Source organism: Peromyscus californicus, unplaced genomic scaffold (assembly GCF_007827085.1).
Source record: "Peromyscus californicus insignis strain IS unplaced genomic scaffold, ASM782708v3 Scaffold_4__1_contigs__length_199733344, whole genome shotgun sequence".
In the NCBI taxonomy this organism is placed as follows: Eukaryota; Metazoa; Chordata; class Mammalia; order Rodentia; family Cricetidae; genus Peromyscus; species Peromyscus californicus.
This window is the reverse complement of record NW_026294562.1, coordinates 43,551,845-43,574,902: the sequence shown is the minus strand read 5'-3', so window position 1 is coordinate 43,574,902 and position 23,058 is coordinate 43,551,845. Positions and strand designations below refer to the sequence as shown.

Here is a 23,058-nt window from a genome sequence, read left to right as displayed (position 1 = left end):
TTTAAAACCACACTGAGAAACGAGGGAACAAGTTTTATTAACTGTGACTGCAGATGTGAGCTCACCAGGCAAAGCTTTGGACTGGACTTAATAGTAGGTGCCACTAATTTAAAGTCACCTGTCCAGGATAAATGCCTAGTATTGTTCATTGTAGTATTTGTAATCTGCTGAGCATCATCTCTCTCATGTGTCACCTCTTCCAACACAGAGAGATACATACATCTTGAGTCACTGACCACAGCCCTAGCTAGACAAGACTGTGTGGTCAGAGGACCACCCCTCGTGCCCCTCTACGCCCCACCCCTGGGTCCCCATAACAGAAGTCACAAAAAAGCATTAGTATAAGACTTCATAGATCAAACAAGGTAACTGACTTTGTTCAGTGTAACCTCTGTGAGAAAGGTGAGTTTTCTTTATTATTCTCTCTGTATAGGTAGGTAAACTGAGTCCCAGAAGGGCCTTTTGTCATGCTCATCAACTCACCGGTGTTTAAGAACACCAAGAACCTAAACTCTTGAGTGTCTTCTCACATACAGCTCTAACCCAAGAATCTAAAATCTGTCTGATGACCGTGACCATCCCTTCCGATTCTCGGACTACTTCTTTGGAGTCATCTCTTTCCTACACAGGAGGTAACAGAACCCAAAAGGTACTGTGATAACTTCACAGGGCTGTAAAAGGCAGTGTCCCCGTGAAGGTGGAGCCCAGATTTTCTGACTCCACAGTCCTCAGACAAGGTTTTGGTAGCTAGTTTGGAAAATCGAGGATGAAAGCGGAACCGCGGCGGAGCACTCTCTGGTATTGCACGGGTCAGGCCCGGGGCCCCAGGTGGCTGTGGGTGGAGCCAGGCGCACGCGTATCTAACTGCGATCTAGAATAGGTAGGATTTGCGAAATGCTAGCTTTCAAGTCCTCTAGTCTCCACCCGAAGATGATTATCATAGCTGAAGTTTTGGCAACCTCGTGGACCCTCCCGAAGGGCAGGACCCGCAGCCTTTCCTCCCGGAGTTGGGACCCGGCCAGAGCTGGGTCGTGGCCGAGCGGAAACCGAACCCGGGGTCCCGGCGGCGGGGCGCGCGTGTGAGTCCGGGTCTACGGAGTCCTGGAGGAATCGAGTCTGGTGAGGTGTCCGGGTCCCGGAAAAATCCGCTGTCGCTTTGGCTCCTGTGGCGGTGAGAATGCAGGTCAAGGTAAAAGTTGGGTCTGAGGCTGTCCGTCTTGGCCCCTGTCTACTGCCCCTGCGGGGGACCCCTGCGGCGCGATCGAGGTTTCGAGGTCGTGGAGAGTGACAGCGCCCAGTCCAGCGCTTTAGAGGAAAACAGAGTGCTGTGTCTGGGTGTCCTCTAAGACTGCTGGGGCACTAGCTGCCTATCATCTCTACAGGTTTTTCTTTACTTCCATACATTGTGTGAGAAATTATATCACTTATTGTGCCCGTTGTGTTTCAGGCATAGTTCAGGCTTGCCACACGTTGGCTCTTTTCAGCCTGGCCTGGCTGGTAAGAGCACATTCTCTGTTGTCTTCTCAGGCAGCCTGAATTGGCATCTCGGCTCCATCACCACCATTGACCCTGGGAGCTTAGTTATTAGCTTCAGCTCTCGCATTTGGAGCAACTGGAAAATACTGTTTGAAGATTAAGTGGGATATGATACGCCGTGTGCCCTTAGAATAATGTTTGATGTATTTGACAAATTGCAAGAGCGTTCCTTTTCCTCCTGTGTGTGGATTTGATCCCACAGCCTCCAGTACCCAAGCTCTCTACTACTAAGCTACATTCCCATCCTTTTAAATTTTTTTTTTTTTCCGAAGAAGGAGCTCACTAAGTTTCCCAGACTAACCTTGAACTTGTAATCCCATGGACTCACTTAGCCTCTCCGGTAGCTGGGCTAATAGGCCTACACCACCAGGCCTGGCTTAACTGTTCCATCCTGACAATAATCCAGTAATGTCCTGAGTGCCATCATTCTTCTCCCAACCTTCTTCCTTTGGGGAGAAAACGAAACTGAAGAGAAAGTAGAGATTTGAAGTCAAGCCCAGGTATAGACTACTTGGAAAAATCTAGCCGGACATGGGATGGTGATGGTCTAGTTTGTTCTAGAGAACTATACAACTCTTAACCACTCAGTGAGAAATGCATTCTTCGGTTTCTTTGTCCCTGTGTGCATAAATATATGTATATATATACACAGACATTTATATATAAACATATTATATATTATACTTATATATAATAATATATTATATTTTATATATATAAAATCATATGGATTGCCATGGTGGCATGTGGAGAGCAGATGATAGCTTCACGAGTTGGTTCTCTCCTTCCCCTGTGGATTATTTTTCGGTTACAGGCTTGTGCAACAATTGATTTTATACACTTTTACTTGATGAGCCATCTCTCAGGCTCCCATATGACTTTGATGCACTAATCTAGTCTTTGCTTTGGATTCCTCCACAACCAATATATCATTAGCTATTTATCTGGATTGCCTAATTTAACTCATTGGATTTGAGTTTAACCTGTGAGAATTTGCTTGACTGTTTCTTATTTCTCATGAGGGGTTTGTAACTATATGAGTGGAACAAATTATTTAGGATATATATATATATACATATATATATATATGTGTGTGTGTACGTACATACATATATCCATACATATATTTATGTATATCTCCATGTTTTAATTTGTGCATTTTTGTAAAAGGAATCAGATTGCGCTGTTAATAGTTTCTAGGAAAAAAGTCCAGATCAATACATATGGTGCTTGCTCAAATTAACACCATATAATATATACAGCATTTTCTCCTTATGATTATCACTCTTCTAGATTCATTCAACCAACCCATGTTTGTGGAGTGTCAACTATGTGATGAGCCTTTGCTCAGAACCTGGGAATGTGGTATGAAGGGGACTTTTATTGTTGAGATAAAGAAGGGATGATGAACCCTATGGTATTGAGTTTAGCTTCTGCTACAGTTAGCTTGCTTTGTTTTTCCCTTTCCTGGAGTGCACGTGTCATACAGTCAAGCGTCTCTCCCTTACTTCCCTCCCTGTACAGTAATAACCGTTAGCATGTATGCCATCAGACCCTCCCTCAGAACTGTATCCTTGAGAGATAGAAGTAGACTTTCTGAATGGGCAAACAATGCAACACTTGCCTACATGCAACAGAATCTTTTAGCCTTGAAAAGGACAGAAGTTTTGACATTTGCTGGCACATGAATGAAAATTGGGGCCGTTATATGACAAATATATGACTCCACTTATGACATATTTAAGAATGTCAAGTTCATAAAAGTGAAATGTTGAGTGATGATTGCCAGGGGAGGGAGAGCAGAAAGATGGAGCTGCTGCATGGGTCTGGAGTCCCAGCTTCGGAGCATAGAGGAAGGAGTTCCAGAGATGACTGCATAACAATGTGAATATATGAATCCATACTGAACTGCAAACTTAGAAAACAGGATAGTAAATATTATATCATGTATCTTTTATCAGAATGACAAATACAAGCAGACCAGTTATAATGGTCCATGCTTATAATCCCAACACTTAGGAGGCAGATGCAGGAGGATCATGAATCTAAGCCAGCCTGTGTTACATCCTGAGTTAGAGGCCAACTTCAGCTGCAGAGTGAGACCTAGTAGCAAAATCAAACATCAAAGAAAGATGCTCACGTAAACTATGTAAGGAGATTTCTTTTTCTAAACTTTGGATATGATTGTGTAATCTGAACTCAGGTAGAAGTGGGGAAAGTGTGGTAATGGAGTACCCTGGAAAATTTCCCCTTGATTTGGGCAGCCCAACACTTACTCTTTCTCAGTGTCTTTTGATTCAGGGTCTCACAAAGATTAAAGACCTGCCACCATGGAAACTTCTTTCCCTTACTCTTGATGAGTGTTGGCATTTCTGCTTTTCTGTGGAAGAGGTTCTTGGTCACGGCTACTATAGGAAAACTCTAAGACTGTTTCAGAGTGTCGCAATCAGTTTCCAGCAGTGAGAAGCAATCATTTGATTTGCCTTAGAGGTTGGATGCCTTCTCAGGGTTTGGCCAGCAGTTCCTTCTTGCCATTGCCACAGCCCTACAGTCCATCTGTGTAGACATTCATGTGGAGGCCAGAGGTCAATATCAGGTGTTGTTCCTCAGGATGACTGTCTACTTTGTTTTGAGACAGAGTCTCCCATTGGGATCTGTTGTTTGCCTGACTCGGCTATGCTGGCTAATTTAGGAGCCCAGGACACTTCCTGCCTCCACCTCCCCAGCATTGAGATAACAAGCATGCACCACTGTCTGACTTCTTATGTGAGTATTAAGGATTAAACTCAGATCCTGTGCTTGTGCAAGTACTTTGCCTACTGAGTCGTATCTCCAGTTCCCTACAATCCGTTTTGACCGGGAAAGAAGGGTACTCAAAGCTCAGCAAGGTGTCTTCCCATATGTGGTTGCATTGCATTTCCCCTGCTGACCTTGGGTATGTCGCCTGTGCAAGCCTGGCATGGTTGGCACCATGGGGAACTCATTAGTTCACCAAGGAAGGTATTATCATTCTCTGCCTCATGCTGGCTCCAGATCTTCTGGAAAGAGCCCATGCCAGATGGGCATCAGATATCCCAGGTTTCTAATGGTAAGATTAATCTTGTGAATTAGATTGTTCTTTATTTCTGCCTCATCCTTAAACTGTATGTGGACATTCCATGGAATTTCCTTTGCCAGACTCAAAAGTCTAGGACATTGGATGACCATAGTTTCTTACTTGCCCAGTTATGGACTAGTAACTTCTTACGAATGGTCCTTTTTTTACTTAAGCAGAACAGCCAACCAGGGAAGCAAAGATCTTGGTGAAAAGTAAGTACCTTCTATAGCAGATGTGTTAAGAGACCTCGGAGAAGGGTCTTTGCTTAGTGTGTTTAATTTTGACATTCTTCACCCTCCTTAGTGTTGGGAGATGTTGGCATCTGGCTTGAGAGGGCCAGTTCCAGCTGCTCCTGCAAACCACAGTTAATTTTGGGGGCAAGGCAGAACTTTTTGCTCATGATTAGATCATAATGTCTGAAAACCACGTGCTGTTTTCAGAATGGATGTTGTGTTACCTTTTTATGGAGTTCTCTCTGTTGGGACTAAATAAGAATTAAGAAATAGCAAGAAGCCAGGTGGTGGTAGTGCACACCTTTAATCCCAGCACTTGGGAGGCAGAGGCAGGCAGATCTCTGTGAGTTCGAGGCCAGCCTGGTCTACAGAGCGAGATCCAAGACAGGCTCCAAAACTACGCAGAGAAACCCTGTCTTGAAAAAAGAAAAGAAAAGAAAAGAAATAGCAATGACAAATATTTGGGGATACTAGCAACAGAAGTAAAGAAAAGAGAGGTCTAGGGCAGCAGTTCAGTGTCTGAACACTTGCCTGGCATGTACAAGGGCCTTTAGCACTGAAGAAAAGAATGCAATGGAAAGAACCCATGTTCTCCTGTTGGCTCTGTGGCCTCTGGACTCATAAGTAACCTCACTTGCCTTACCCATGAAACAAACAGCCACCCTTTACAGGCCACCTCTTTCTAAGCATTGTGACTGTGATTTGGGTCTGAGATTCCATTGGAATCTGTTGAAAGCAATAGATGAAGGACTTGAAATCACAAATGGAGTGGAACCCAGGTATGGCTGGCACCACAGGAAACGGACTTCTGCACCAAGCTCTGTCTTGCTAGGGCCCCTCAGCTTCAGCTTTCTGTTGCCAGATTTTTCTTTCCTTCATTTCCTTGCTAAAGAAAATACAAATAATACATATTATTTCTTGAAAGGGAAATTTTCCAGTTTTCACATTTTGATAGTTGGTTCGAAATTTTTTCTTAAACTGTCTACACAGTTTAAGAAACACATCTGTGGTCTGCAGTCTCTGTGTGGGCTGTTATTTATTTCTATGTGCTTTTGTTTGTTTTCTGAGGTGAGACTTTCTTTCTGCCTGTGTTCCATTCTTTTTTATCTTGAAGAAAAAGTTATGTATGCATACATGTTTGTGCATGTGTGTATGTATTTGGTGTATGAGTTTGTGCGTGTGTGCACAGGTGTTCTTGTTCACACAGAGACCAGTGTTTGATGTCAGATGTCTTTCATAGTTACTTCTGCACCTTTGAGATTAGGTTTCTCAAGGAACCTAGGCACTTGTAGAACCCTGGCACTAGACTGGCTAGCCAGCAAACCTCTGGGATTTATCTGCCTGTCTCTGTACTCAACACCCCCTACCCCCATCCCCCACACCAGTGCTGTCATTATAGGTATGAGCAGTCACATCTGACTTTTTATGTGGGTTCTGGGAATCTCAACTTAGGCCTTTATACTTAGCAAGGACTCAGCCCTCTTAACGTTATCCAGCCCTTTCCATTTTTAAAGAAAAAAAAATCAACAGTTTTATTGAGATAGAGTATATTTATAATTCACTGAAATTGTCTAATTTTATGTCTTTTAGTATAGTCCCAGAGTTGAGAATCCATTCCCCAAAGGAATCCCACTGGTATTAGTTACTACCTCCTTCTCCCATATCTATATTATCCTCTGATCTGCCTTCTGTCACTGTTAAGTTTCCCTGTTCTGGGCATCATATATAAAGGGTTGCATGCTGCTGACAGTTCTTAGTGACAAGCTTATCTCATTATGGAACACCCTCTCTTTGTCTTATTAAACAGTATTCCATTGCATATGTATATATATGTATATAATAGTCAGTTTTTCATTAGTCATCTTATGGACATTTGGTTGCTTCTATTTTTTGGCTCATACACAGATGCATTTATGAAAACTTGTGTGCAAGATTTTGAGTGGATTTGTTTTCATTTCTCTTGGGTAGACATTTAGGAGTCGCATCGCTGGGAGATGCAGTAAATCTGAGTTTAGCTTTTTGAGAAACTGTAGACTTCTTTCCTAAAGCCTCTGTACCATTCTATATTCCTACCAGCAATCTATGAGAGTTCTATTTATTATTTTTGCACCTTCCTTATTTTCTGACTTTCTGACTATGGCCATCACAGTGGATGCATAGGCAACCTCCTGGTTTTGATTTGCATTTCCTTGAAGCCTGACAATTTTGAGCATCTTTTGTGTGCTGATGACTGTTTGGGTGTTTTCTTTGGAAAACTGTGTATTTAGGTCCTTTCCGTGGCACTTATATTTGAACCAACACTTGAGATTGTCTCCTGGACAATCCACAGAAAAGCTGACTTGAAATTCCTAATGGCTCACAACCCTCTTGTCATCTCTGTGGGTCTCAGGCTCACACAGAGGACATGCCCAGGGGACTTTCCTGGGCATTTTTCATGCTTGTATATGAGGAGCCTCACAGGATTCAGGGGGTGAAACAATATTTAAGAAATTAATTTGCAAACCTTAAAACACTGCTGTTAAATTATCATTCTTTTTTTTTAGATTTATTTTAGTTTATGTATATGAGTATTTTGCCTGTGTGAATGTATATGTGTATATCATGTAGGTACCTGGTACTTGTGGAGGTCAGAAGAGAGAGACTGATTCCCTGGAACTGGAGTTACAGATGGTTGTTAACCACCATGTGGATGCTGGGACCTAACCCCAGTTCCCATAACCACTGAGCCATCCCTCTTTCCAGCCCCCAACCATCATTCTTGAGCTGGAGGTTCTCTGATGTAAAGAGTTCATCAAACCATTACAGAAAAGTACCTGGCATGGAGACAAACCCCAGAGCTACTATCAACAAGTGAGGCAGCAGCTGAAAATGGGGCTTCTGAAGCTAGGGGCCAAGAATAGTGTGTGTGTGTGTGTGTGTGTGTGTGTGTGTGTGTGTGTGTGTGTGTGTGTATGTGTTTGTGTGTATGTGTGTGTGTTTGTGTGTGTGTATGTGTGTGTGTATATGTGTTTGTGTGTTTGTGTGTGTGTATGTGTGTGTATATATGTGTTTGTGTGTGTGTATGTGTGTGTATATATGTGTTTGTGTGTATGTTTGTGTGTATGTGTGTGTGTCTGGTGTGTGTGTTTGTGTGTGTGTATGTGTGTGTGTGTGTGTGTATGTGTGTGTGTGTTTGTGTGTATGTGTGTGTGTCTGTGTCTGTGTGTGTGTGTGTGTGTGTGTGTCCCACTATGGGTATTTAGAGGTCAGAGGACAACTCAGGTGTTGAGCCTTGCTTTCCAATTTGCATTTTGAGACAAACTTCCTCAGCTTACTGCTGGCTGGTGAGCTTTGTGCTCCACGCTGTGACTTTTTCATGGGGTCTCAAATAGACCCTCATGTTCACACACTTTATCCTCTGAGCCATCTCTCTAGCCCCTAAGAGTATTTTTGGAACAGTAATTTGGGAAGGAAATCACACGTTGCACTCATCAGGCCTATGTGGGATACAAATGAGAGGCAGAATAATGACAAGTAGGAACAGTGGAGGGTTATTGTTCATAGTGAGAAGACCTCAGCAGTAGTGGACTGGTCAGGGGTATGGCCTGGAAACTTCATCTGAAGTCAGTATGGGGTGGTATTTGGGTCAGCTGCCTGGGGTTTAGGTTATAGTTTAAGCTCATGCCCAAGAATGTGAAAAGTGCAAGTGTATGCCACCACTCTTAGCTTGGTATGAGCAATGCATTCTGCAGATAAGAGATGGTGCACTGAGTTGCTAAGGGCATGAATCTGAGTCTGCATGTGAGTCCTGAGTGAGACTGCTCAAATATGAATGCTAGGTCAGAGTGCCCACTTATGAACCCTGGGTCAGACTGCCAACATGCAGATCTCACTGTTACTTTTATAAGCTGGTTAGTCCCTTGGGCACATTATTCACCCTCTGTAAGATTTAGTATCTCACTGATAGAATAAACAATTGCCCCAGGGGCTCTGGGGCACATTTAAGCACTTGGCATTGTGTAGGTGAGGGCGTGGAGAGGGCAGAATACATGCTTACCCCACTGTTAATATTATTTTACAAACTGGGCTGGACTTTGAATGTGGAGAGAGCTTTCTTCTTTCTGCAGAAAGTAGATATCCTCCATTGCTCTAAGGACCAAGAGGTTTTGTAAACGGAGCCCTGTAATCGTCTCTGAGAGACCGTTTTCTTCCCAGATGAATCTAAGTCTAGAGGGCACTTCACAGACACTTGGCTTGTATCCATTAATCCTTTCCAGCCTTTGTCTTTATGGTCAGCCTGTGCTTCACAAGGATTCCCAAACAAGACACGAGAAAGCAAACCTCAATCTTTGACCTTATCTGTGCTAGATAAACTGGGCCTTCTAAGCAGCCAGGTTTCCTGTTTGACTCCAAGACCAAGTAAGGAGGTATTTTTCAATGTGGAGAGAAGATGTTAAGCAGTTTTTGTTTGTTTGTTTGTTTTCGAGACAGGGTTTCTCTTTGTAGCTCTGGCTGTCCTGGAACTCACTTTGTAGCTCACAGAGATCTGTCTCCTCTGCCTCCTGGGTGCTGGAATTAAAGGTGTGCACCACCACCACCCAGCAAAGAAAAAAAAAAAATTAAAGACAACATTTCTATATTCTGCCCTGGCAGTTCTTGAATTCTTGGCCTCAAATGGTTCTCCTTTCTCAGCCTCCCATTGGATGGGGCTGCCGGAGAGCACAGATGTGTTTGGCTCTAGGGGTCAAAACCTTGCAACTGAGCATCTCTCTAAAATTAGTGAGGTTTTCAAGGACAGCTTCAGACAAAGTAAACTGACACAAGACACTTGCAAACTGGATTCCTATTCTTGCAGGGAACACAGAGGTAGGCTAAATGAGCCCATATTTGGCTTGCTCAAGTTCCTTGCAGCCACTCCCGCTATGAGGGAAAGCATTCCTCAGAAGCAGCCCTTATCTTGGAGACATTACAGACAGAAGTTATGTTTTGCTGGCTGCCACTTAGGTTTAGCAAACATCTAGCTGAAGAGCGGGGTTGGTGGCTGAAGGACCAGGAGCCCTGAAGGAGCCCTTCACCACCCTCGTGCTAGGGGTGTGCAGTTGTTGTCTGGGTCCCTCGGTTCAGCAGAAGGGCAGGTCTGTGGTGGAGCGGGTGTCTGAGAACTTCTAGGAGGTGCTGGAATTCCTGTTTGTCAGCTCTGTTTTCCAACTGTAGAAAATGATGGTGGGTTCCTTTAAATTATTTTAATTTGCATAGTTTGGGCTTAGGCTTGGTGGCAGCTAGAGTGAAATGTCCCTCTTTATAATACAAATCACAAGATGTTATGAGCATCTGAGTAATATGTTCTGGAGTAGGAAGTTTGCTGTTCTTTTTGTTTAATCCCTCTTTTGTAGCTGCCTGTTTGAGTTAAAGTCTCTTCCTTATGATGGATTGTATTTCTTCTCATCTTCCAATGTCACAAGAAATCAAACAAAGAAGGAACATCCTAAGAATTAAAGCCCGGGGAAAATGGAGGCTGCCATGTGGTTTGCTGCTGGGTGACTCTTAGAGGGAGGTGCCGGGTGGTGGCGGTGCCCTCTTTCCTTCCTGAGTGGCCCCGTGTACAGTCAGCCCCCACAGAACAACACTGGAGCTTTGAACACCACAGCAACAGCAACAAACAGAAGTCGGGAAATTTGGGCCTAGCAAATACTTCATGCCTGCCAACCTCTGTTAGTCACAGCATTCTTGCTCTCCTACTGACTGACCGACTGCTGAGGCTTCACTTCCTGGACCACCCTCCTTCTCACAAAACATCTTTTTCCTCATAGAATTTTAGGAGAATGAGTTATTCTGAATATGGGAAATTTGATATTAAAATAGTAAAGGTTTTCCAGATACTGTATCTACTTATTATTGTATATGGCATATATGTATGTACATGTTTGTGTGTGCACATGTGTGTATTTGTGTGTGTGTGATGAGTTGCTTAGAACCCAGAAGTTAATGTCAGATGTCTTCCTGTATTGCTCTCTACTTTATCTTTTGAGACAGGGTCTCTCACGAACCTGGAGCTCAATGATTTACCTAGACTGGCTGGCTAGTGAGTTCTGGGTTTACTCCTGTCGCTTCAGTGCTTCAGTCCTTCAGTGCTGGGGTTACAGATCTAGGCCTCGCCACCCTCAGCTTTTGTGTGGCTTCTAGATATTTGAATTCAGATCCTCATGTTTGAACACACTTTAATGGAAAATCTCAGGGCCCCAGCAGCCCGGTGGTAGAGTTAAGTCAGCATAAATGAAGCTCTGGGTTTAACCCCAACATTGAAACAAAAACAAACAGAAGGGTGGCCAGGATAGAAGGGAGAGAAAACACAATGAAACAAAAGCCCCACAAGTAAAACCAAATGAAACAGCACATTAATGGCTCAAAACGTTCCTGCTGAATTAAAAACATTTAAGGATTGAGATGAAAAAAACCTTTGTTTTTCTATTTTAAAATAACACCCAAAGACTAAGGTTAAAAATCTTAACATGATAGGGGGAAAAAAAGGTTTAGGCAAAGAATATCCTTTATTGAAAATCTCCTAGGAAAAGAATTTCCCAAAATTATGTCCCAAGGGAACAATCCTGTGATCTCCTCAGAGAAATCCCTGGCCAGATGTTTAGAGGAACTAGCAACAGATTATCTGGATACTCCCCATATTTTCAGACACGTATATGGTTATAATACGTTTTCTTTCCTTCCATGTTGTACCTTTGTTTTGCAGGATGGAAAGCAGTACTAAATGCTTGCACACAGCCCTGTAGGCACGAAGGGGGCTGCAGTGTTGGCAGGTGGGCAGAGTGCAGAGGGTTTAAATAGGTCATAATGGAGCAGTGTATAGTGGGAGTCCAGAGGCTCAGAGGGCACACAGAAGGAGAATTTGATCCAGATTTTCATTCTAGGCAGCAAAGGAGTGGAGAGTAGCCTACAGTGAGAACAGCCTGAAGAGAACTCCTGGAGGTAAATTTAGGGGCCTGTGAGTTGTTCAGTGGATGTGAAATGTGGAGGTTGAGGCAGGGAGAAGAGTACCCAGGATGTGGTTGGCAGTGAGTGGCATGTGAACGAACAGTGAAGGATTCCAGTACCCCCAAGACAAAGGGGAGCCACTGGGTGGGTTTCCGGTGAGACTGACTATCTCACTTATTCATTCTACAAAGACAACAGGCTTTATTGCAGAGATTGGGCCAAAGAAGAGCAAACTAGAGGCAGAAAGGTCTGGGTGGTAATCGATCCCAAATTTTATGGTGACTTTAGCTAGGGAAGTGGAGGCATTGAGTAAGTAGGTTAGTGGCGAGATAGATGCAGAGACGTAGACAGTACACGAGCTATTTCAGAGATAGGCCCAGCACTCCTGGTGTGACTGGTTGAGAAGTAATGCAGCGACCGAAGGTCCGGTCCTGCTCTGGTTTGAGGGATCCAGTCACTTAAAAGACTGTTAGGAGAAGAAAAAGCTTTCCTGAGCAACAAGCCAGATATTGGAAGATCAGTGGTACACACTGTTCATCTTGCTTGGTGCTATGAGAGAAGGTGCAAGGTATCTTTTGTGAGAATGTATCCCAGAGTTCAGCAGGTGGGTGTCAGGGAGGTTCATCAGTTTTGAAAAGTGGCCAGTTCTGAAACACGGACTGTGAATGTCTTAATCCAGGCATCCCCAAGTATCCTGACCTATACATCCAAGGAGCTTGGTTCCTGCTTCCATTGCAGCCAGTAACTGCTCTATACTTTTCTGACAATTAATTGGGACCTTTCCTGGAACCTGGAATGGGGAGAGCACAGGGGAAGTGGCTGGTCCATCTAACGCATTCCACAATTAGTCATAAAGATTTGGAGCAGGATGAAAAGAGGAAGCAAAGTTATGCTCATCAATAGAAAAGAAGAAAGAGAGGAAGAAAAATAACCCCCCTTTTAATTCAGGGTGCAACTTGAGCAAGGATGGGGATGTCCTAGTTTCTAACGTGGACACCTAGGTATAGTGAGGAGCCCTTAGAGAGCCCACTAAGGGCAGCAGTTTTGGTGGCGGAAATGGTGGACAGGCTAAGTGCCCAAGAGGACTATTATATTCCTTCTCAGATCTGATAAGGTGAGTGGGTATGTCTGTGTAAGCACTTGGTTGAATTGCTGACAGATGAGTAGACTGCCTATTATCAATGCCAACAGGAGGTCACTGTCCTTGCACTTTGACCCCCACTTTTCTCTACTGCTAAAATGTCCATGACCTCTGTTGATGTACAGTCAGAAATCACTGAGCACAGAATGCTCTCTTTAGAGATGTTTTCTCTTGTATTTGTTGTTCAATATCCTCATGTTTCCAGGCTGCTGATACAAATGATTTCAACCTTCTAAACATTCAAGGCAGGGCAAGGAGGTATTTTTTTTCTACCAGTAAAGTGAGCCTTTTACTTATTGTATTTGTTATTATTACTTTTAAGTGGGAGGAATTTTGTTGCTTCAAAATCCTTTTGAACATAAATAATAATGAGTTGGTAACTATCTGAGGCAATTGAAATGCATTATGGTGAGAATATTCTCTAACAAGATATTGCCTAGTGGTTACTAGTAGCTTGAACTAGTTAGTGTTTCTGTCAGCTTGATACAAGCTAGAATCATTTAGGAAGAGGGAACCTCATACGAGGAATTGATTCTATCAGAGTGTCCTGTAGACAAGTCTGTGGGGGTGTTTTCTTGATTAATGATTGATGTGTAATGGCCCAGCCCACTGTGGGTGATGCTACCCCTAGGCAGATGGTCCTAGGTTGTTTAAGACAGAGAAACCAGGAAGAGCAGCCAGTAAGCAACACTCCTCTCTGATATCTGCTGCAGTCTCTGCTTCCAGGTTTCTGACCTGTTTGAGTCCTGCCGGACTTTCCCCTCAGTGATGAACTGTTGCCTGGAAACACAAATGATGAGATAATAATATAAATAATAAATATATATGATGAGATAAATCCTTTCCTTCCCTGTTTGTTTTGGTCAATATTTGATCATAGCAGTAGAGAAATAAACTAGGATATAACTCACGTTTTTTACTTATAAATTGACAGTCTGCATGGAGAACAATATAGTAATATCTGCATTTCCTTAGATTTCTACTCTAAAAGTATAGATGTGCATGAAAGCTATGCTTTCAGGGACATTTTGAACAGAATGAAAAATGATACAGACTTACATGAGTGGGTTATTTGCTTTGTATAGAGAAATATGAGTTGAGTTCCATAAACAAACATATAAGATTATTATTAACATCATTATGAATGTTAAAACATTGAGGCATAGGGATTTATGTGAAAATTTTTTGTATATATTTATAAATGCCCAGAATATCTCTGGAAGAATGCTCACTGCAGTGTAACAGAGCTTAGCTTTGAAAACAGAAACTGGTGGCTGCAGCCCAGGGGTGAGATGGGCAGCTCACTTTCACACTAGCATTTGTAGCCTTTTGTGGATTCTGTACCATTTGTAACATTACCTATTACAAGGTACGTTTTGGGGACATAGCTCAGAAGTAGAGCACTTGCCTAGCATATGTGAAGCCTGGCTTTGAGCTTTGGTACTGGGAAAAGAAAAGACCCCCCCCTTCCCAACCCCTAAAATTGCCAGGACCTGGTTTAGTCTGTCAGGACCCATGCTTACTTCTAAGAACCCACTTTGGGTGGCACACAACTGCCTGCAACACTGGCTGCAAGGGTCCAGTGCCCTCTTCTGGTCTTTGTGGGTACACGTATTCCTGTGCACGTACACCCCACTCCCATCCATCATACAGTTAATTATAAAGTAGTTTTTTGAAAAGACTTATCAGTTTTGCTATTTGGAGTCACTTGTAGGCTAGAGAAGACAGGAAGCTTGTTTTAGCTCTTCCTCCCCACAGTGTCTTATCCTTTCCTTGAGTGCAGGTAGCTGCAGGTGCACTAATTTTGAGGCTCATGTGTGGTGGTATTGTGTTCCCCAAAATATTGTGCACCCTAATAAACTTATCTGGGTTCAGAGACAGAACAGCCACTAGATACAAAGGCTAGAAAATGGTGGCACTCACACCTTTAATCCTAGCATTCCAGAGGCAGAAATCCATCTATTCAAGGATACAGCCAAGCATGGTGACTCACGCCTTTAATCCCAGAAAGCGAGCCTTTAATCCCAGGGAGTGATGGTAGAAAGCAGAAAGGTATATGAGGCGTGAGGACCAGAAACTAGAAGCTTTTGGCTGGTTAAGCTTTTAGGTTTTGAGCAGCACAGTTCAGCTGAGAGCCATTCGGATATGAGGACTCAGAGGCCTCCAGTCTGAGGAAACAAGATCAGCTGAGGATCCGGCGAGGTGAGGTAGCTGTGGCTTGTTCTGGTTCTCTGATCTTCCAGTTCACCCTAATGCCTGGCTCAGGTTTGATTTTATTAATAAGAACTTTTAAGATTCATGCTACACTCATATTTCTAAGTTCAATTTTAAGAGAAATTCTTATTTATTATGTAGCAGGAAGATTGTATTCCCTCTGGAGTGTCCAATAGGATGCTCTGAATGTTCCAAATCTATCAAATTTAGTGGGTGCTTTTCATGATGTCTTAGTTACTTTTCTACTATTATGACAAAGCACCATGATCAATTTATAGAAGAAGTTTATTGGGGTTTACATTTCCAGAGGATGAGTCCATGACCATCATGGTGGGGATCATGACAGTAGTCAGGTGCTGGAGCAGTAGCTGAGAGCTTACATCTGACCCACAATCACAGGGCAGAGAGGATGGGGTAAAGGAGGGAGATTCATCCACCCTCCAGAGATATGCCTTTTGCAACAAGGCTGCATTTCCTAAAATTTCTCGAACAGTTCCACGACTGGGAGCAAATCATTTAAATATGTGAGTCTGTGGGGGACATTCTCAATCAAATCACCAGGGATTATAAGAGCATTTCATGTGCATTTCATGTGCATGGTGAGCCAACGCCTCACAAGACACACTGTGAAAACACACTGCTATGGCACGGAACTGTCTGGTGCTAATAGCAAGAGGGGGGATGGTGGATTCATTGTGTGTTTCCTTCCTTTTTCTCTCTGGATGAGAGCGAAAAAAGTGAGCACTGAGATTTACAGCCTTTAGAGCTAAATTGACTGTGACATTTTATAGAACACAGAATAGAGTCTTGGACAAAATTACCAAGAAAAATAAGCTTGTCAGCACTCTTTGTATGTCAGGGGAGTGATCAATTTCTGCAATTCTGAATGCTTCCTTTTCTTTTGAAAAATGAAACCACAATTATGGCTTGTGTGTGTGTGTGTGTGTGTGCACATGTGGTGGTCAGAGGACACTTCCAGAAGTTAGTTGATTCTCTCCTTCCATCTTGTGTGTGCAGGGGTTTTGAGGGATCAAAATGGCCTGGAGTTGTCATGCTTGGCATCAAGTGGCCTTCCCTGCTGAGCCATCTCAGCCACTGAGCCCTTCTTCTTGACTGTCCAGACCGTTTCTGTACAGCCCCATCCAACCCTCACCAAGATCTCCACAGTCATTTTCCTTTGCTCTCATGTCTTCATCCCGTCCCTCTCTCCTTCCTTCCTTTATCTTTCCTTCTCCCTGAGATGCTTTCACTCTATCTCTTTTCACTAATGGCTTCTTTGTCTACAAGAAAGTTCTACTTTCCTTCACGTAAACTTTCCCTATAAAATATAATGTGGAAAATTTCTGCCCTTGGTTTTTAGATCAGTGGTTCTCAACCTTCCTAATGCGGTGACCTTTTAATATAGTTCCTCATGTTGTGCTGACTTTAAACCATAAAATTATTTTCATTGTTACTTCATAACTATAATTTTGCTATTATGGATCATAATGTAAATATCTGATATGCAGGATATCTGATATGCAACCCTTGTGAAAGGGTCATTTGAGCTCCCAAAGGTGTTGTGACCCACAGGGAAATGCAAATCAAAATGACTCTGAGATACCACCTTACACCCGTCAGAATGGCTAAGATCAAAAACACTAAAGACAGCTTATGCTGGAGAGGATGTGGAGCAAGGGGAACTCTCCTCCATTGTTGGTGGGAATGCAAGCTTGTACAGCCACTTTGGAAATCAATATGGCGCTTTCTTAGAAAATTGGCCATCCATCTCCCCCAAGACCCAGCTATACCACTCTTGGGCATATACCCAAGGAATGCTCAATCATACCACAAGGGCACATGCTCAGCTATGTTCATAGCAGCATTGTTTGTAATAGCCAGAACCTGGAAACAACCTAGATGCCCTTCAACTGAAGAATGGATAAATAAAATGTGGTACATATACACAATGAAGTACTACTCAGCAGAGAAAAACAATGACATCATGAGGTTTGCAGGCAAATGGATGGATCTAGAAAAAAATCATCCTGAGTGAGGTAACCCAGACTCAGAAAGACAAACATGGTATGTACTCACTCATAGGAGGATACTAGATGTAAAACAAAGGATGACTAGACTGCTACTCACAACTCCAGGGAGGCTACCTAGAAAACAGGACCCTAAGAAAGACACAGGGATCGCCCAATGACAGAGAAATGGATGAGATCTACATGAGCAAACTGGACGTGAGTAGGGGTAATGAAGGGGAAGGGTCGAGGGAAAGAGAGCTTAGGGGAGCGTGAGATCCCAGCTGGATCAACAACAGAGAGGGAGAACAAGGAATAGGAGACCATGGTAAATGAAGACCACATGAGAATAGGAAGAAGCCAAGTGCTAGAGAGGTCCCCAGAAATCCACAAAGATAGCTCCACAATAGACTACTGGCAATGGTTGAGAGACAGCCCGAACTGACCTACTCTGGTGATAGGATGGCCAAACACCCTAACTGTCATGCTAGAAATCTCATCCAATGACTGATGGAAGGGGATGCAGAGATCCATAGCCAGGCCCCAGGTGGAGCTCCAGGAATTCAATTGGTGAGAAAGAGGAGGGATTGTATGAGTGAGAATTGTTGAGACCAAGATTGGAAAAAGCACAGGGACAAATAGCCAAACTAGTGGAAACACATGAACTATGAACCAATAGCTGAGGGGCCCCCAACTGGATCAGGCCCTCTGGATAAGTGAGACAGCTGATTAGCTTGAATTGTTTGGGAGGCATCCAGGCAGTGGGACTGGGACCTGTCCTTAGTGCATGAGTTGGCTGTTTGGAACCTGGGGCCTATGCAGGGACACTTTGCTCAGCCTGGGAGGAGGGGACTGGACCTGCCTGGACTGAATCTACCAGGTTGAGCTGAATCCCTAGGGGAGTCCTTGCCCTGGAGGAGATGGGAATGAGGGGTGGCCTGGGGGAAGGGGGGGGCGGGAGGAGGGAGGACAGGGGAATCCGTGGCTGATATGTAAAATTAAATCAAATTATAAAATTTAAAAAAATGGAAAAAAAAGAAAAAATCCACAAACAAAAACAACCTCCCCTCAAAAAAACACAAAACAGAGAATCAGAACACTCAAAAGACCAATAAGACAAAAAGGCAAACAAACCCCCAAACAAAAACAAACAAACAATCAAACACCACAGAGTTCATTTTGGCCAATTACTGTTGGGCATGGGGCCTGGCCTATGACAACCCAGGGTAGGAAACTGATTATCCCTTGGCCAGCAGGTATTAATTGCAAATAGCTTCTTGGTTAGGGTTAGGACCCCACTTCCCCTCCCCCCTAAGGCTGTGACCCTGTCTGGCTTGAACGTGTGCAAGTCTTATGCATGCTGTCACAGTGTCTGGGAGTTCATGTGTGCATCTGTCCCACTGTATCTGGTTTCCTTGGAGTCATTCATTATGGCTCTTACAATCTTTCTGCCTCCTCTTCTACAGGGTTCCCTGAGCCCTGAGGTGGGGAGTGCGATGAAGACATCCCATTTAGGACCGAGTAGCCCAAGGTCTCTCACTCTCTGCACATTGTCCAGTTGTGGGTCGCTGTATTAGTTCCCATCTTCTGCAGGAGGAAGCTTCTCTGATGATGGCTGAGCACTGATCTATGAATATAGCAGAATGTCATTAGGAGTCATTTATTGCTATGTTCCTTATTTGAATAATAGTAATACATTTTCACCTAGGCCCATAACATAGCTAGGTGGGTTGGTTGTACCTTGACATTTATTGTACCAGTATATCTTGCAGATATACTGTTGATGTCTCAGGGTTTGTAGCTGGGAGATATTGGTAATTATCTTACTTTTCCAGTAGCATGCAGAGTCCACCACCATGAATGTTACTCAGTAGAGGAGAAGCTTCTAGCTGGGTACCAGTTCAACTCCATGTTCAAGGATATAAATGTTGTCTTCTGCAATAGGGCTTTTTGAACACATCAGGTTGTGACGATAGCCCGTGATGCTTGGGGGCCTTTTATGGTCCCCTTTGGACAGTGACTCAACAAGAAGTAAACAGTTCTCGGTGCTGGAGGTTTTACTTGGATATACCTACACTTTTAAATGTTTCTCAAGCTTTCCTGGAACTCATTATGTAGCAAAGGTTAGTCCTGAACCCACAGCGATCCTCCTGATTTAGAGTTTGACTGCTGGTTTTATAGGCATAAGCCACCACAGCTGGTTCTTTTCTCTTATTGCTTTAGAGGAGAGTTTGTTTGCTTGTTTGTTTATACATACATTTGTTTACTCAGAGACAGGGTGACTCTATGTAGCCCCAGTTGTCCCGAAACTTGCTATATGTAACAGGTTGACCTTAAAGTCACAGATCCACCTGTCACTACTTCCTGACTGCTGGGATTTAAAAGCATGCACCATTATGTCCTGCTTTTTGAAGAGATTTGAATTTATCTAATTTTAATAATGTGGTATAGGTTTCTACCATTTTTTTTCCTACCCCAAATTTGAGACGAGTTCTCACTGTACAGCCCAGCAAAGCCTGGAACCCTCGGCAGTCCTCCTGCCTCAGCCTCATGAGTGCTGGACTAATAAGCCAGAGCATCATGTCCAGATGCACTGGGTTTTAAGAAGCAACATTTCTTATGTTCTTTCTGCTGTGCTACACTGAAAAAAGGTGTCACTGTAGATAATGAAAATAACATTTAGCCTGAAATTCCTAATACCTTTCCTCAGAAAGTTACATTTCCTTTAAGTTTAACTTTCAATTAATTAAACATGTAATTTTATGAGTGTTACATTTTGAATGTAAAAATACCCTCCACAGATTATGTGTCTGAACATTTAGTTCCCAGTGATGCTGGGGATCCTGCTTGTGTCACTGTTTCGGTGTCTGTGAAGCTGTTTTGGGATACGTGGCCTAGCTAGCAGAAATGGGTGGGTCTTGAAGATAATACCCATCTATGACCTGGGTATGAGTTCTCTGTTTCCAGATCCACCTGGCTAGTTAGGACCTCTGTGTTCCTGCTTTCCCTGCCTTCCCTCCATGGTAGGCTAACACTTCAGAAACTGTGAGTCAGCGCTAACCTTTCATCCCAAAGTTATTTACTCAGGTATTTATCACAGCCATGTGAAAAGCAATGTAGTCAGTTGTCCCCAGAAACTGTGTCTCTGACTATGTAGTGGCCGTGGGTGTTGTCTTACTAACATATTAGATAGTTCGATGGGATTTTTTTTTTTGAGAATAAATGAAGACCATCTGTAGGAACTGGGTTGTAGCTCAGTGGTTGATCACTTACCCTTCATGCATAGGTCCCTTGGTTTGGTCTTGAGCTCATAGGCAACACATTTGGAGGTATCTTGCTCTTTGGAAGTGGGAGGGGCTTTTATGCTTTTATGCATCTGCTGGGAAGGTCTTAACAGGTTAGAGCTGTTATGCAACAGATATCCTGTCATTCACCTTAAAGGTCTACCATTTAATTATCCAGGGACATCTGTTTAAAAAAAAAATGCCGGGCGGTGGTGGCGCACGCCTTTAATCCCAGCACTCGGGAGGCAGAGCCAGGTGGATCTCTGTGAGTTCAAGGCCAGCCTGGGCTACCAAGTGAGTCCCAGGAAAGGCGCAAAGCTACACAGAGAAACCCTGTCTCGAAAAACCAAAAAATAAAATAAAATTAAATAAAAAAAAAAATCAAAGAGATTTCTATTTCTCCTCCTCCTCTTCCTCCTCCTCCTCCTCGTCTTCCTCCTCCTCCTCTTCCTCCTCCTCCTCCTTTTCCTTCTCCTTCTTCTTTTCTTCTTTTTCTGAGACAGGTTTCTTGGTGTATTCATTGCTGTCCTGGAACCCACTCTGTAGACCAGGCTGGCCTCCAACTCACAGAGATCCCCCTGCCTTTGCCTTCCAAGCACTGGGATTAAAGATGTTCACCACTGCTGCCCAGCTATTTCCTCTTTTTTTCTTATCAAAATGACTGAGCATGCCCAGAGAGTCTAAGTGTCTTATATTTGCATTTTTTAGGGGGATGTTTTTGAGACAGGGTTTCTCTGTGTAGCAGCCCTGGCTGTCCTGGAACTTGCTTTGTAGACCAGGCTGGCCTCAAACTCACAGAGATCCACCTGTTTTTGCCTCCCGAGTGCCACCACTCCTGACTTAACATTTGCATTTTTATTCCTTAAGAGAATGGACAACTGTGTGTGACAACTGAGGAAAAGTTATCTTTCACTGATATCTTGAGATTCCATTTTTGAAATTCTGAGCCCTTGAGAATATTAAAGAATGTAAGGAGAGACAGGAAGAGGCATGGCCTCACTTCAGTTTGCAACTTTATTATATACGGGAGGTCACTGCTGTTGCCTCCAATCCCCCATTTGGCTGTGTGAATGCACATAAATATATTGTTTATTTGCCCATGAGTTTATGCAGTCTAGAAATTCATTCTGAGATTCTTTTTTAGTTTTTCGAGACACGGTTTCTCTGTGTAGCTTTGTGCCTTTTCTGGAACTCACTCTGCAGACCAGGCTGGCCTCGAACTCACAAAGATCTGCCTGCCTCTGCCTCCCTAGTGCCGGGATTAAAGGCGTGTGCTACTACTGCCTGGCTCATTCTGAGATTCTTAATGCTTCCACCCTAACAAAGCAGCATGGGAAGATCTTTAATTTACACAGAAGAAATTGCATTTTAGTGATTCATGGGTTAATTTGGCTGACATTCTATTTTAGGGATGTTATAAAAATTACTAATATAAAAATGGCTCTCACCTTTACTATCAAAAAAGAGAAAAAAAGAATAAGGTACTTGGATTTTTTGTTCTGAATGTATTACTAAATTCTGCCTCCTGGAAAGAATATTTAATGGAAATTCAGTCAACATACCTCATGGTAGGGTTGGTAGAACAGATACTAAATACTTGGATATTTTGGGTATGGATGCTATTTTTTTCTGAGATTGTTCCTCTTGAGGGAGAATGCAAGGCACAAAGCTACACAGAGAAACCCTGTTTCGAAAAACAAAAAAAAAAAAAAGAATCTCAGAATGTATTTCTAGACTGCATAAACTCATGGGCAAATAAACAATATATTTATGTGCATTCACACGGCCAAATGGGGGATTGGAGGCAACAGCAGTGACCTCCCGTATATAATAAAGTTGCAAAATGAAGTGAGGTCATGCCTCTTCCTGTCTCTCCTTACAGTCTTTAAAGTTCTCAAGAACTCCTTGCAGAGTTCACACAACACTTACACAACACTTCCCAGAGTTGATTCTTCCAAAGGAGTGGCCTGTCTTCCCTGAGCCAGCAGATGGTTTATCTGTGAGATACATAGTTTGAATGAAGGAATTGCTCTAAGGGAAAAGTCATACAGAGTAAGCATCAAATGTCACTCTAAAGTCTGAAATTATTATCATTTCATTAGAGCCATTCTTGTGGGTTCCTATAGATTGTGAATTCCAAGATACATAAGATAATAGTGTCTTTAAGTAGAATCAATCCTCAAAGACTGGCTTGTTCTCTCTCTCCTTCTCTTTCTCCCTCTCCCTCTCTCTCTCTCTCTCTCTCTCTCTCTCTCTCTCTCTCTCTCTCTCTCTCTCTCTCTCTGTGTGTGCATGTGCGTGCATGTGCACTGTGTAAGTGTGCTTGTGGTGGCTGGAAGTTGATATTGGCATCTTGATTGCTCTCTATCTTACAGATGGAGACAGGGTCTTTCACTTGATCTCAGAGATTGTTGATTCCACTAGTCTAGCTACATAGATTGTCCCAGGGACTCCTTATCCTGCCTCCAACATGCTGGCACTATTGGTGAGTCACTTTCATGTGGGTGCTGGGCAGGGATTTGAGCTTCAGACTTCACTGTTGCAAGGCAAGTACTTTACCAATGCACCTCTAGGCCAGACA

At 43.2% G+C, this 23,058-nt stretch overlaps 1 protein-coding gene across 1 annotated transcript in view; it reads left to right on the top strand.

The window, feature by feature from the left end:
• Positions 1 to 859: 859 nt before the first annotated feature.
• Trpm6 (transient receptor potential cation channel subfamily M member 6) overlaps positions 860 to 23,058 on the top strand; it is a 142,966-nt gene continuing 120,767 nt past the window's right edge. The window contains exon 1 of the mRNA XM_052713226.1: positions 860 to 1,189. Within this exon, the coding sequence (XP_052569186.1) occupies positions 1,178 to 1,189 (12 nt within the window). The 5' untranslated portion in view covers positions 860 to 1,177. The remainder of the gene's footprint in view (positions 1,190 to 23,058) is intronic.